This window comes from Thunnus maccoyii, chromosome 3 (assembly GCF_910596095.1).
Source record: "Thunnus maccoyii chromosome 3, fThuMac1.1, whole genome shotgun sequence".
NCBI lineage: Eukaryota > Metazoa > Chordata > Actinopteri > Scombriformes > Scombridae > Thunnus > Thunnus maccoyii.
Genome location: NC_056535.1, coordinates 33,998,764 through 34,014,653, shown reverse-complemented (window position 1 = coordinate 34,014,653; position 15,890 = coordinate 33,998,764). Strand labels below are relative to the sequence as shown.

The 15,890-nt window shown below is 39.7% G+C and overlaps 1 protein-coding gene across 1 annotated transcript in view; it reads left to right on the top strand.

Annotated features, from left to right (window-relative positions):
• Positions 1-15,890, top strand: part of si:dkey-49n23.1 (semaphorin-3D) — a 110,223-nt gene that overhangs the window by 41,563 nt on the left and 52,770 nt on the right. The window contains exon 2 of the mRNA XM_042406520.1: positions 3,421-3,672. Within this exon, the coding sequence (XP_042262454.1) occupies positions 3,504-3,672 (169 nt within the window). The 5' untranslated portion in view covers positions 3,421-3,503. The remainder of the gene's footprint in view (positions 1-3,420; positions 3,673-15,890) is intronic.

Below are 15,890 nucleotides of genomic sequence, written 5' to 3'. Positions count from 1 at the left end.
TTTTTTTCCTTTACAACAACTTTATTTCTTCCACACACAGTTATTTTTAGCTCTTTTCACACACACACACTCACACACACACACACACACACACACACACTCTGTATGTCAGATGAGAGGAAGAGACAGTTTGTTCCTCGTCTGTCTCCGTGTTGACAGGCCTGAGGAGGTCGTTTCCTCGTGTCAAGTGTGAACCACAAATGAACAGTAGTGATGAGAAACACATGATGTTGTCAGAGTTACATTAAACTACAGTACAGCTGTCGACACTGCTTTACTTTACCTGCAGATGTTTTATTGTTCAACATATATTTGTTGTTTTACCATAAAAAAAAATACAAGAATCTCCTTTATATCTGTCTGGAGAATTGTTGACATGTTTATTGTTGTTTAGATGTGAATACAGACTGTATTATTATTACAGACTACCACACACACAGACTAGACTCACCTTCTTTCAGTTGAACTCTTCAATAGTCTGTTTGTATTAATGATACATCTTTATTCTCTTCCTCTGTTTCTTTCTATCTCTCTGGTCGACAAAACCTTCTAAATACTTCCATGATTTTTGTCCTTCCTCTCATATGTGTGATACACAAAGCTAAAATTATTTTAATTGGTTCATAATCATAAAACAGAGGAGTCACAGAGAAAAGTGGAGAAAAGTCGTTGTGTTTGAAATGAATTGTTGTGACAGACGTTCCCACAGTTTTAGAAAAGAATACGGAGCATCGCTGAGGATAATCTGTCATCACGAGAAATTACAGAGGAGGCTTTTAATTTGAAAAAAGTTTAATCCTAAAGCTAACAGAGGTAGAAGATAATAAAGGCTGTAATTAAGTTAAGAGTCATCCATTATAGCATTAAGGGTTTCAACGCTCTGCATATCGACGGCCAAAAACCTCCTATCTGCAGTTTCCTGATTGGTGGATTTCACTTTGGATGATGAGAACCAGGAAGGCTGCTCATATTCAGATTGTCTGCAGGATAATCCCGCCGCTCGCTGTGACAGAAAAGTCACACAACAAAACAAAAACACAACGCAGAGTCCCTGGATGTGTAGAGAGGCTACAGCACGAATCACTGAACATTCATTTCCAGTGGACGAGGAAGCAAATACACTCTGACCCTAGTATACTAGAATGTAGTAACTATTACATTTACTACATCTGTTTATATGAAAACAAACTTAATTTTATTTTAAATTTAATTGTAATTATTGACTTAATTTAGAGCATTGTTTTGTAGAACCTCTTCCAACTTGCACCAAGTGCAAAACCTCCTATCTGCACTTTGTGAGGCATTAATATCTATAACACATAATATAATAATAAAGTCCAAAAACAGTGTATTATGTGTTGGGTGTTAACAAATAGCATTCTGCAAGAAAACAAGTTTTTTTTAGTTTTCTCAGATCGGAGGTTTTGCTCTTCATCGACATGTTTCATCTTCTGTTATGATGTTGATGTTGTTCTGTCACAGTATCGCACCATCATTCGATCACTACAGACTGATAGCAGGGGTTGTTTTTCACTTCAGTGTGTGTGAGATGTATAAATGATTATCATGACTAACTGTGAAGACTAAATTAAATTACAGTCATTCCTGTTATTCGTCTTTTGTGGTTTCGGTTTGGGTCACGGCACCGTGTGCCTGGAATCGTCTCCCTGCACACGGACTGTATGACACATTTAAAGTCACAAAAACAAAAACAGATAAATCTCACACAGATGTTACCTTTAGTCACTGCAGTTTTGTAACATTTTTTTATTTCCTCTCTGTTTCTATTTTGATCGTTTTGCTTGTTTTTTTTTGACCTTTTCAGAGTCATTTTATTTATTTTCTGTTCTCTATATTTGACTTGTTTTGCTTCTTCTTGTTTTATTGATCATTGTGATTTTAAATTGCTGTTTGTTTTGTTGTTGCTGGGCATCCAAATAAAGAATAAAGAGACACTGTTGGGTTGCAAAAGTTTGTTGGTGCATCGCAGAGTTTGCTTACTTCCTGTCAGTTTAAAACACTACATATGTATGAGAGGAAACCTCCTTTAGCAGTGTCATGAATTGAGATTTCTTCCACGTTGAAGTAACCGCAGTCTCAGAGTGGTTAGACTTAAAAAAAAAAATGGAGCAGCAGCCAAGTTAAACCTCTCGGACTGTCTTTCCTCTCTCAGCAGGCGTCTCCTCAACCTGCTGAACTCTTTAAAACCTGCTGACGGGCCAACTGTCCTGACATGATAGATTATGATGAATTATGATATCATAACACGGCCGGTTTCTCCTGGAGTTATGCGTGCAATTTTGGCAAGTTACCATGTGTTTTGCTGTCCCACCTGAAATAATTTCATGGTTAAGATTTAGTTTAAGTGGAGGGAATAATGTTTGCGTTTCAGAAACTTTTCAACACACAGTTTTTTTCTTTCCTGCATCTTCTTTCAGCTGAAGACTGTAATGGGTTTAGCTTTCAAGCTAGCTAACAAGCTAACTGTCTTTCCTCTCTCAGCAGGTTCTTTCTGCTTGCTTTTCTCAAGCTAAACTCTTATAACCGGCCTGCCACTGCAAAAAATTCAGGGTACAAAATGATAAATTGAGCTGTTTCCTTTGTGAAATACATTCCCACATTCACAGAAACCACCCAGTTCTTTCAGCTCTTAGTTCATGTCTACTAGAGATTTATTCAGGTGCTCAGTAGCTTTTTAAGGGAAGTTAATGTGGAACTAAATCAAAAAAAAAAAAAGAAAAGAAAAGTAAGTACTTTGCTTTGTGTGTTTTGCAAATATGCAGTGATTTGATTTAGACCTGATGTTTGGATAGCTCAAAAACTTATTGGTCTCTTATTGGAATTTAAATTTAATCATCTGCGAGTATCAGATTCATCATCTTGTTTTGGAAAAGAGGAGCTTTAATATGTTTTATTACCCACATGAACAAATTTAATTAGGTAAATACATAGATTTGTCTTTTTTAATTGAATACATGCTGTATAATGCAGAGTATGACCTCACGCTGTGTCTCATAACGGTTTATGTCGCTTTGAAAACAGAAACTGCTCAGGTTGTCTTAAAATATGGAAATTAAATCTTTTTCAAAACCTGCAGAATCTGTCACATTATTCCTGTTTCTGTCTGAATCGTTAACTCCCTCGATCCGTCTCTCTCTCTGGTTTTCTGATGTTGATGTATGCGCGTGCAGGTGCATTTACAAATGTTTTATTAATGGGACGTCTGGATATTAGATTAGTCTGTAAAGCCAAAAAGAACTTCAGGTCAGATTGAGAGGCTGTAAACTCATTTGGTCTGAACATCTCTGCTACTCTTTTCATTTACTAGACTCTGTGGACGTCTGTCAACTGAGCAGCTGTATGTGTTATAAAAATCAATTAACATAAATAGTAATCAATCTCCTTTCGCTCTTCCTCCAGTGAGCTGCAGCCCAGACTGTGATGTGACAGCGCGACGCTCCTTCTCCCATCTATCTCTCCACATCGGTGCAGATCAGTCAGAGATGGCAGCCATCTTTGCTGCGGCCCTGCAGACCGGAGGGGTGAAGTCTCCTCAGATGCTGATGTCGTGTGTCTTCCTGCTGCTGTCGCTGCAGCCTGCAGAGTCCAGCGCTGCTCCAGAGGCCAAAGCCTGGAGCCAGACGGGGCCGCGGCTGCAGCTCTCGCATTCAGGTAGGAAACACACAAATAACCTGACAACAGGAGCACAACTAATGTACACATGCAGCACAAAACTCTGGAGTCACTTCTTACTTCTACTGTCGGGGTTGATTATGTTTTTGACATTTGAAGCTGAGCAGCTGTTGGATGTTCAGTCTTGTTCACAACTGAGGGAAGATTTTCAGATTGACTGTTGGTGAGATGCAGTCGTTTAAATCGTTTTTCAAGCAAAAACACTAAACGTTTCCAGCTGCAGCTTCTCAATTATGAGAATTTTTCTTTGTCTTATATGTTGAGTAAATAGATTTCTTTTTTGACAGTTGATCAACCCGAGCTTCAGGAGATTATAACGGACGTTTTTAACTGTTTTCTGAAATGTTACAGTCTTATAGTTATAAATGATTAATGTATTAACTGAGACAATAATCTGCAGATTAATCAGTACAGCCCAAACATTGTATCTGATGATGATGATGAAGAAAGAGCTGTTGATTTAATCCTTCATCTTCATTCTAACCTTCAGGGGATTCACAAACACGTCGTTGGCAGCTGGATTCATGTTTTCTCATTTCTTTGGTTCCTCTTATTACTGACACTCCTAAATTCCTTAATGTTTTTGTCTGCTGATTTCTGACTTGAAGCTCTGTGGTGTGAAATTTTTCTTTTTTTTTACTCTTTGGGAACATTTTAATGAAATATACCCAAAGAACACATCATTTTAGGGGGTTTTATTATGCTAATGACCAAATAGAAAAGAATACAATAGACCCTCATCGTCCGTCAGGTTGGAGAAAATTGTCTTTGGCTCAACAAAGAACATGGAGACACAGTACACATGATGAGCCGTCAGTTTAACAAACATAGAGACACGGAGGTCATGTTACACATTAAAAACAGTTCATGTGGTTTAATTCTCATCAGTCACTTTGAAGAGTTAAGAAGACTGATGGTAGTTTGGATGAAGGGAGTCTTAAATACAGTTTTAGTTGCCAGAGGTTGAAGTGGATGAATAAAGGATCGGGGCGATCTGCCAGGATACTCTTAAAAACTCCTAAAAACTTGAGTCAGGGACTTTTGGGGGTTTTGTCTGCCGGCCATTGAGACAATCCTGGAAAGCTTCTTTGTTAAATCTACAATTTACGTGACCGTAACAGGAGATGAAGGATGAAATCCCAGGAACGTTCACCTCCTCACGAACAGGTGACGTTACTGTCGATCGGGTACGATTCAGGTTTTGATTCTTAATTTATAAGGCAGTTACTTATTCGGGCCGTTCCACACACATCGAGACTTTTTTTTCCCATGAGGTCAAAAAATCAGAGCAACAGTAAACTCACTTTGCTCCGTATGACGTCCGCGGCTTTCATGTTAAAATAGCGGAATAATTTGGAGTTTCTGATGAAGTAGTTATTTAACGACCGCAGACAAAAACAGTCCTTGTTAGAAAAAAGGTGCAGTCAATAGAAACCGAGTGTTCAGTTTGTGTTCCTGGTGCTTGTTTGGGCATAAAAGTGGATTCTTTGTGGGGGTTGAAAGTCCAGATATCCACCACTAAACATGACAGATTGACTTTCATTTTTTCTGTCTACAGTTAATGTATTTTATATCGGGTATAACTTCATCCATTCAAAGACTTCATGCGCAATTTGTATGTTCTGTGCCCCATTTAAACATCAGCATTAATCATGAATGTCATTAGTCATAGCTTTCCTCTGAGTTTTTGGGTAAACACAGAAGGATTTTTTTAATGAATTTCGGTCATTGAATTGTGAAGCTTTTCATGCTGTTTTGATTTGATTGGTTGCTGAACCAAACCAGTGCAAACTCCCAAACTGCAACCCTATGAATGATGGAGAGATCTGTCTACCATGTGTCTGTTTTCACATGATGAACGTGCGTCTTTCATGTTTTTTACTTCCTTTCCTTCCTCGTCGTCGGTTCGGTTCCTCATTAGTTCGGTTTTTCATCCCGACAACAAAATCACTCAAGAAGTGGATTAAGTCCCTGACGAGATTGAAAGGTTAGATTGATGTAGTGATGTCTGAGTTTAGGAAAGTCTGTATCCAGTTAAAGTTTCTCAGCGGTAAAGTCATTTCCCCGGGGGGGGGGGGGGGGGGGACGTATTGCTGTTAGAGCTCGAGGGAACTTTATAACACTATCATAAAGATCAATGAAGTAATGTCTCCTTGACACGGCGTTCAAAGCGACCCGGTGGATGCTGTAATCAGAGAAATGTCATCCAACACACAGTAAAAGTAACTTTTTTTCTTTTCCAGAGAAACCATTGTGCTGTGAAGTGCATATTAATGTCGACAGCAGATGTTTACAGTGAAACACTTCATGGGAGCAGCGGGAAGGAATCAAATGTGAAATTAACAGATTAACAACACGGGAGATGATGCGGCGTTGACAAGCGCTCATAAAAGGTTTAGAACAGTCTCGAAATGGGAAAATGGAAACATGAGGCTGTTTTAAGCCTTTGATCTAACGAACAATACCGTCTGCTGAGGACATGTCATTAGCTGAGACTTTAGTTTCTTTCCTGTTGATGCTCTGCCAGCTCTGGACTGCAGCCATCTTCACCTCTCCCTTGTTTCAGGGGCTTTTTTTGCCTTCAGTCTGGTCTACAGCAAGTAAGACACATGATCAGTTGAACTCAGGTTAGATGACTGACAACGTTTGGCCTCAAAAAACTCTTGAGCTGCCTCGTCTGTGTGTTTTGGGGTCTTTTTTCTGCTGTGTTGTCCTAAAATTGGGGATTAACTGAGTATAAAACACTATAAGGATGTGAAAAAGGTTAAAGTCAGCATGTTATGGTTATAGAATAGCGTACAGGAGGAAGCTACTGTATATAATTGGCCTATTAGAGTCATTCTAATGTGTTCTCGTTGGCAAGAGAAAAGCACTTTTTGTGTGAAAGCGCAACAAAGAAAAACTGAGTCGTTTCTGCCAAATCTAACTCATATGGGAGCTCTCTTTTGCTTCATAAAACTTAATTTTCTCATTTCTCATCCAAAACAAATAACAACACTCGTGCTTCATCTAAAATAACAGCGCAAGGGGCTCTTCATCATAAGAACAGAGCACCAGTGAAGTCACTTTAAGACACTTCCACCCCCCCCCCACCACCACCACCTCCCCTTGGCAACCAGTAAAGCCAACAACTGTTTCCTATCCTGCAGCAATTAGTTCAGGGAGGCTGGTTTCATTGTGTGATGGTTAGTGAGATGTTTGTCTAGTGAGCAGTCGGCTGAATGAATGAATGAACAGATAGATGGATGGATGAATAGGATTAGTGAAGCAGTGACTGTGTTGTACTTTATAATGCAGCTCTTTGTGTCAGACTGAGAGAGAGGGAGGGGAGAGAGAGTTTGGGATCATTGTTGATGATGTGACAGGATTATAACAGACAAACACATTTGAAAACACTGCGTGAATGTCAGCGATACAATGAGGAGAGAAACAATGAAGCTTTGTTGAAGGTTCTGGATGTTAAAATGTTGTTTTTTTTTAATTAAATGAGACTTGAACATAATATTATGCAGATTATTGGAAGCTGTAGGTCTCAGGTCTGGATGGAGGCATCTCATTTTCTAAATAGAACAATAGAATCAACTTCAAGTTACGTCAGAATGTTCCTCAGAGACATTTTAATGCAGGATTTTAAAGTAATAAACCTCACAAATTAAACAACTAAGTGTTTTCTATTCTGCACGATTAAATTTTCAAAATAAGAGTCTCCACTGTCAAAATAAACCCCGTTATAAGATCTAACACAGCTACAGTTAAAGTTTTGGGCACAACAATCCTTGGTTATATTTAAGGAAAGATTGAAGACTTCATTAAGGTTTAAGGGACCTTCGTGGTCACGTTTAAGAGAAACCGACGCTGACTGTCTGTAGGAAACAGGAAGTAAACTGCAGGTTTCTGTGTTAAAAGTCATGCTCTGTAAATAATGTCACATTCATTACTGCTGCGCTCCCAACAGAGAAGAGTCATAATTAGTACGGCTGTGGAGGCTTTTTCCACTTGAACGTAAATAAATGTTGTTTCCAGGCATTTGCTGAAACGACTGATGTTGTCGTTTTTCTCTCTGTTCAAAAAGCAACTGAAAACAATCAGCACAATCTCAGCTCAAGGTCCATTAGTGAATGGAACTGACTGTTTCACAACGTTTCACACTTCAGTTCCATTTGCTGATGAAGACCATGAAATGTGCGTGAAAGCCCTGAAGATGTAATAATAATAAGAATTAATCACACAATCAGCTCTTTCTTTTAACAATTGGAGTTGTGGATTTTGTTGTTGTTTTTTTTTTTCCAAAATGCTGAAGTTCATGTTGAAAAGCTCCAAATGACATCAGAAGCTACATATTTGAACATTTCAGTGGCCAGAAATCAGTAAGATGAGCTGGATAAACTAAACACAACACTGATGTTTAAAGAAGACATAACATCAACCAAAACCTGCGTAAAAATGCTCCCTGCAAGTCAAAAGCCAAATGATCAAATGGAAAATTCCAGCTCAATCATTTGCCAATCCAGTATTAGACTTCACAATATTTATCTTGAAATTCAAATAAGTGTGAAAAATGTTGCACAGCGTGTGTTCAACACGCGTTCGTCCAATAAAACCACACAGAAAGGTTTCAAACACACTTACGTATCTTTTTTATCATAAATTGTTTTCCCCTGAGAGCAGGTGACCTTTTGTTTTCCATTTTCCTCAAATAGCCATGATGTGATTGCACTGACGTGTCATAGATTGCACGGTGTGAGTGTAATGTGTGTGTGTGTGTGTGTGTGTGTTGCTAACAGTGGTTTTCATGGCAGTAAAAGTGGAGCAGTGAACTCCAGTTAATGAAGCAGGACGTGGTTCTCTTTGTGTTTGTAGCTGCAGGAAAAACAGTAGCGAGACTATTAATGTTTTATAAGGCAGATACTCAGACAGGAGCTTCAGGGGCAACGAACACACTCACGCACACACACACACACACACACACACACTCACGCACACACACACACACTTACGCATATAAAAACTCATCACCTCCTCTGTCTGTATGTATGCCAGCTCACTTACTGTCTGTGTCCCTTTTCCACGCCTATTTCTCACGCACACAGGCTTGCATAGATTTACACACACACACACACACACACACACACACACACACACACACACACACACACACACACACACACACGAGAATACGTGCGTCACAGCCGACCCAGTGTCTGACCTGAGCAGGAATCCAGGGAGACCAGCCCTCATCCTGCAGGGAGACACACTCTGTTAGCCTTTAACCTGACCAGGAGTGTGTGTGTGTGTGTGTGTGTGCGTGTGTGCGTGTGAGGACACATCATTGCCCAAAAGTAAACAGACAAAAACAAAAGAGACGGGCAAGAGATGGCGGTGCATGTGTCTGAAAGTGTAACTTGTCTGCATGTACAGTATGTGTGAATATGTTATATGTTCTCTTGTCTTTCCAGTCTGCTCTGTATTATCTCCTGGCTGCACTTAAAACACACACACACACACACACACACACACACACACACACACACACACACACACACACAGGTTGACACATGCATACACAGGATTTGGCTGTAAGTATATTCAGACACACAGGAGACACACACACACCTTTGCTGCATGTCGACCTGACATATAAAAATCATAAATATGAATGTGATCACACAGTTAAACTCATGCAGGTGCGTTTACAGTACTCGTGTGAGTATTTGTGCATGTGGATAAATTTCATGTTGACATGAGCTGAAATGCATTTCACAATATTATTCTGGTTTTAATTCTTATCCATAGAAAACAACAACTATAAAACTACATGATAGTTTTGGCAGATTCTTGATGTTTATTTGAGTTGTAATGAGGCCAGATCAGATGAGTTAAAGTTGTAGTTGATCCAAATGTCTACTTTTATGATCATAATCTGTATCACATTACCTTCACATGCATGTCTGGGTTTTTCAGTGATACAGAGCAAGTTAATTCCCTATTGTTCTTTTTATGCTGCCTAAATTTTATTACTCCTGAACTTCAATTAGTTGTTAAAACTGCTCACAAACAGCTGACTCTGGACTCATTAAGATAGAATATGAGGTGTTGGAAGATTTTTAAAATGACACGGACTGATCAGTATAAAGGATAAGGATATTTCTGATGATTTACTACACTTTAAATTAGGTTATGAAGAGTTTGGTTATGTTTGTTTGTTTAGAAATGGCTCCAAAGACTAGTAAGAGCGATGATGTTTTCAGTCTCCGGAGAGTAGTTCTGTGTACAGCAGACGTCACTGAGCATGTGCGGGAATGTGGTTCTGTTTACCGCTTTGCTAACTTGTTGTGTTAAATATCATCAACTTCTTGACTTTGTACTGAAGATCTTTGAGAAAGACGATATAGTAACTCTTCATTAATGAAGGAACGTGTCACCCGGTGCAGCGGTGTGGCACAAAAACGGAGGTCTACGGCTCAGAGGAAGAAGATATATCAGACTTTGATACACACACACAATACTTGTTAGTAGATCAGTTCATTGTTGGTTTGGATCCAAACATGAGGTTTGTTGACAATCAGAAAAATATAGAAAATCATCAGCCGTATCCTTGAAAATGAAGAAATTGTAGAATAATCTAAAAAAAAACAAATATACACGTTCATCGAACATTGTGCAGCTGACTGTACGTCACTGAAATACAGCTGTGGTGTAAATATCCAAGTTATTGGTGTGTGTTGTTCAGATTGTTTTAGTTTTAACTGAATACTTTCTTATTTTTCAAATACTTTCCCGTAGTTGTGAAATCTTGCGTGTCAAAACTCCACCGGTCTGGTGCTGAAGGCGATTTAAAACCAACGCCAAGCCGCATTTCAAATTCAGACATTAAGCATTAAGACAGATATTTTTCTCATGCAATATAACTCCAGGACGGTCACAAGTGTATCGTGTTTTGGTGCATATTTCCTAAAGTCAGACGTATAAGTGTGTCAGTGTGTGTGTGTTTGGGGGGGTAACTCATTTATTGTTTCAGGGATGGACGTCTGTGTTGGTTTAGAGTCGATTTAACTTCTTTGACAAGAGCTCTTCCTGATGTTGGTTCTTTGATGGGGAGTTTTGACTCTCATGTGGAGTAAATCCAACAAAAACACACTGACCTCATGTGAGACTGTGGGATGAGCCACGCACACACACACGCACACACACACACACACACACACGAAAGCGCACAAAGTGATAGCTGTGACAATACAGCGTTATCTCTCTCTCTCAAACACACACACAGCCTTTATTTTGATAGCTGGTCAGTCAGACACAGACAGATATAAAAACATGAACCGACGTGCTCACGAATGTACGTACAAATATTCAATTATCATTCTGACACACACACATATACAGAGGCATCATACACATCTGCAGTGCACATGCGGTTCGTTCCAACGTGTGTGTCACCATGTTTGTCGTTCTTCTCGTTATTAGATAAACTGAGTGAAACATTTCATGCGTTGCTGCAGGGAATCTGTCAAAGCTGATTCAGCTCACTTACAATGAAAACATCCACAAAAACCCCCAAACTGTCACGGAAGTGTGGAGGCAAGAATGTGTTTGTGTGTGAGAGAGTCAGAGAAAAGAGGGAACTGAAGAAAGGTTACACTCATGTATGCCTACTTTAATTTGACCTCTCTATGTGTGTGTGTGTGTGTGTGTGTGTGTGTGTGTGTGTGTGTGTGTGTGTGTGTGTGTGTGTGTGTGTGTGTGTGTGTGTGTTTCCCGTACCTTGTGGTGTCATGCTGTGAACCCTGACCTTTGACCCTGCTGTGATTATAGAAGGTAGATTTAGGAGAAGAGGAGAGGAGAATGGGGAAAAAGCAGAAAAGAGAGGAAAGAAAGGATAAAGAGTCAGGGGATGATAAAGGGAAAGGAAGGAGGAACAAAAAGGAGACATGAAATTAATGAGAAGAGAGAAAGAGAAAGAGATTTTGGAGTGTCAGTTAAGGAGGGAGGAAAGAAAAGAAGAACTGGTAGGAAGGAAGGAAGGAGAGAGAAGGAGAGGCAGAGATGACACATCGGGTAGAAGGGTTTCCTGAGGTTAATGAACCTGTCAACCACCTGAAGCAAAACAGAACAGAGGAGGAAAAGAGAGAAGAGGTCGCAGAGGTGAAACTCAATGTGTGTGTGTGTGTGTGTGTGTGTGTGTGTGTGTGTGTGTGTGTGTGTGTGTGTGTGTGTGTGAGGACGGTGAGTTGAATTGGATGTTTTGGTTGGTCCTTATTATGGGACAGACCTGTAAAGATCTCTTTAGGGGTTTAGACTTTGGTTTCAGGTTAAAGTTGAGATCGGGTTTAGGTTCAGTTCAGGGTTACGGTTGGATGTTTAGGGTACGGTGCTGTGTGTGTGTGTGTGTGTGTGTGTGTGTGTGTGTGTGTGTGTGTGTGTGTGTGTGTGTGTGTGTGTGTGTCATTGTGATTTTCTGTCATTTAAATGACAATGTTGCTATGATGTCGGATGTTAAACTTGAGTTGATTATATGTAAAAATGCTTCCTTTAAGTCAAAATTCAGGGCTTCAACCTGCTCTGAACGCTTCATTTGCAAAGTTACCGCTACTTCCTCCTCGTGATGACATCACATCGTTCGCACATGCCCAGTATTTGTTGCTAAGGTCGTTGCATCAGTTGTCCACTCTCATATATCAGATCGGATTTAGGCTCAAACGTGTGCAGATGTATTTGAGAAGTTTATATTTTCAGTAAAGAATGTGAAAAAGACGTGAAATCTGGCCACTTGTGTTGTGGTTACGTAGCCTCTGGAGCCGGAGGAAGCTTCCTGAAGCTGACCAATCAGAACAGAGTGGGCTCATCAGAGACAGGAGCTAAAACGGCCTGTTTCAGACAGAGGCTGAACTGAGGGGCTGCATAAAGGAGCAGTAGAAGATAAATAAGGAGCTTTTAACTGTAAATCATGTAAAGATATTCCAGTAGAGCCCCAGAATATAAATATAGATCTGGAAATATGCAGAATATGTGTCCTTTAAATTCAGTCACTTTTCTTTTTTTATCCCAAATTTGTTTAATTATTTATAGACAGAAATAAATGCATTTTAAATTACAATAATTATTAGAATATATTTTTTAAAATTACTAAAATGATTATGTTTCTGTTCTGTATTAATGCTACTATTACAGCACTACTGTTAGTCATGACGTTTTTAAAGTACCTTTTAAATTGGTTTGCTCTGCTCATATTGCACAGATGGAAAGAGAGTGTGTGTGTGTGTGTGTGTGTGGGGGGGTGGGGGGTGGGGGGGGGGGGGGGGGGGGGGGGGCACTGGTTAACGTCGCACAGTGGGGAGCTGACAGACGCTCTCGATCTTTAACTCGTTACCAGATAAGAGACGGTGGTTACTGATAACAGCAGATTAAAGCTTGTAGTTAGATGAGCTCCATGTCCTGATAGCAGGATTTACATCACACACACACACACACACTTTCCCATGATTACCTGAAGGGAGGTCTTAGTTCTCACACAGTCAGTTTCAGCTTTGGGGGTCATAAGTCGGAGTTTTTTTACCGCTCTGAGGCTCGTCAGCGGGTTCGGGGGGTAACAGGGAGGAAGGGGCCTGTTAGAGGGACGACATCTCAGCTCCTACACACCCACCGTTCTGCTCGACTTACCCTGACACCTCGCTCTGTTTCATCCCCGGTATTTACCAAACACTCTGTAACACTTCAACCTCCTTCACAGTGAAGTGTGTGTGGAGCAAACAGGCTCATATTGCACAGTCACAACGACGTTCCTCCACATGGGAAACTCCTGCGTTAGTTCTGTGGGAGATAACTTTTTCCCACAGATGATCTCGGATGATGCTGGTCGGACAATTTATCAGCCACTAAAATGAAACCACTAGACTCAAGTTTGTTTGCGACAGCAGAAAGGGAATTCCCAGTCTTCTGTAACTTTTGCTATGAAAGACTGAGCGTCATGTGTAAACTCAGAGGACAGCTTCATGAGTTCTTATTTTCTTTTTCAATTGGACGCACTACATTTATAAAGCACTTTTACACAAGGGGCTTTACAATATCCCTCTCATTCACACACACTCAGCAGTGGCATTGAGCTATGACAAGCTGGCCTGACCAGCAGAACAATTCAGTGTCTTGCCCAATAAAACTTTAACATGTGGACAGGAAGAGCTGAGGATCAAACCAACGACCCTGCGATTAGGTTTATCTTAACTTAGCTAATAACTAGCCAACAAAGGTGCATTTTAACAACTCCATATTTACATGTTGTGTGGCGTATTACTAGGAATATTAATTAAAAAACAAGTCATTGTTGCTGAACATGTACTTACCACAGACTGTATAAAAATATGGACATAGTTACCGTGACGTCACTCGTTGGTTTCTGAAGCTCAAAGTGAGCCGCTCCGGCCGTCGCCATCTTGGCAGTGTGTGACTCTGCCTAACTCCCAGCCAATCAAAAATGGGCAAAGAGGCGGGCCGAATGGCTGAAACAAACCACCTAGCGGCTGGCGGACCTGTCACTCAAAGCAGCCATGTCCTTCATTATGCATAACTTTACGGCTTAATAAAATTTAAACGGGTGAGTTATAAAAAAATTCACCCCCCATACAGTTGTCATGAAAGAGGAAATTAGCTACAGAGACCAAAACCGTTGTTTGTACCAGACTGTAAACACGTTTATTTCTGTTGTAAAGTTGGGCATTTTAACATGGGGGTCTATGGGGATTGACTCACTTTTGGAGCCTTAAGTGGTCGTTCAAGGAACTGCAGTTTTTGGCTTCATTTTACAGCCCTGGAGCTTGCTGCATGGTTATTACCTTATCAAAAGCAGCTGGGCATCGTGACTACATGCCAGCATATTGCAAGTCCTGTCCTTAATATAAAGTTGTAGATTTTAAATATTCACAACTCTCAACAAAGTCAGAAAGAAAGTTTTCTCCTCTTTATTTTGGAGGGTAACTTCCTCTGTGTTCAGTCTTTGTGCTGAGCAAAGCTAAACACAAATCTCTCTACTGAACACAAATTGTTGTGATTTTTCTCATCTTACTCTCAGTAAGTGAGTAAAAAAAACATATTTCTTTAACCTCCTGAAGTATTCCATTAAGAAGGGAACTGGGAGCCTCTGACATCACTCACAATCCGTCATAAACTGACCCAGTAACCAAGTGATCCTGCGTCCATATGAGCAGCGGATAAATATAACATCCAGGCTACATTCCTGCAGGGATGTCAGCTAACAAACAGATATTTGAAGGGAATGTAAGAAACAAGAGTTCGTCAACCTCTCAGTTGCTTCTTACCATAAACAGCATGAAGGAATATTCCAGTTTGTCCTGTGGTAGAAGACGAGGAGTCCCTCAGGACTGTAAAACATCATGTTCTCATTTCTCCTTTAAGAAACACACACACACACACACACACACACACACACTGAGTCCTGTCACTTATAAGAAGACTCAGATGCGGTTGTGTAATCTGTTTTTTTTAAATACATTGTGTTGTTTACTGAATTCAATTTTAAATTTGATTAGATTTATTCGTTCCTTATTTTAACAGTGTTACAAAAGAATGCACATATACATACATATATCATAACAAATTATATCAAACAAAGAAAGGAACATTATTGACCCTTAACAATACAAAACAATAGTCCCAAAATACAAAATCAAACATTTCATTTACCGTTATGTTCATACATCAGTTTTATATTTGTTTACTGTTATTTTTGAACATTTTTTTAACAGTTTGTTTAACAGTTATACATCATACATGTTCCCCTAAAGTCCACACTGACTCTCTCTGGTTTTAAACATGTTTTGTAGACAGTAGGGATGTGCAGAAGGTCCAGTATTTGTATTTGTATCTGTATTTGTTGAGGTAGTAAAATTATTTGTATTTGTATTCGAATAAAAGTGGAAAGAGGCTTAAAAATCCTGTTTTTGTTTTTATTACACTTATAATTTTAGAAAATTAAAGATGAAAATTAAAAGTGATGTCCAAATTAAGAAATATGCGTCATGTAGCAGGTGGATGTGACCTGCTGATAGATGTCACAGCGGAGCAGGAGAGACGCTGAGATAGCAACTATAACTGACCTGTTCGCTGGTATTTGACATGTTTTGTTTTTTTCTTCCCAAAAACAAATAATTCAAAAAATATTTGTATGAAACAAATATTGGTAA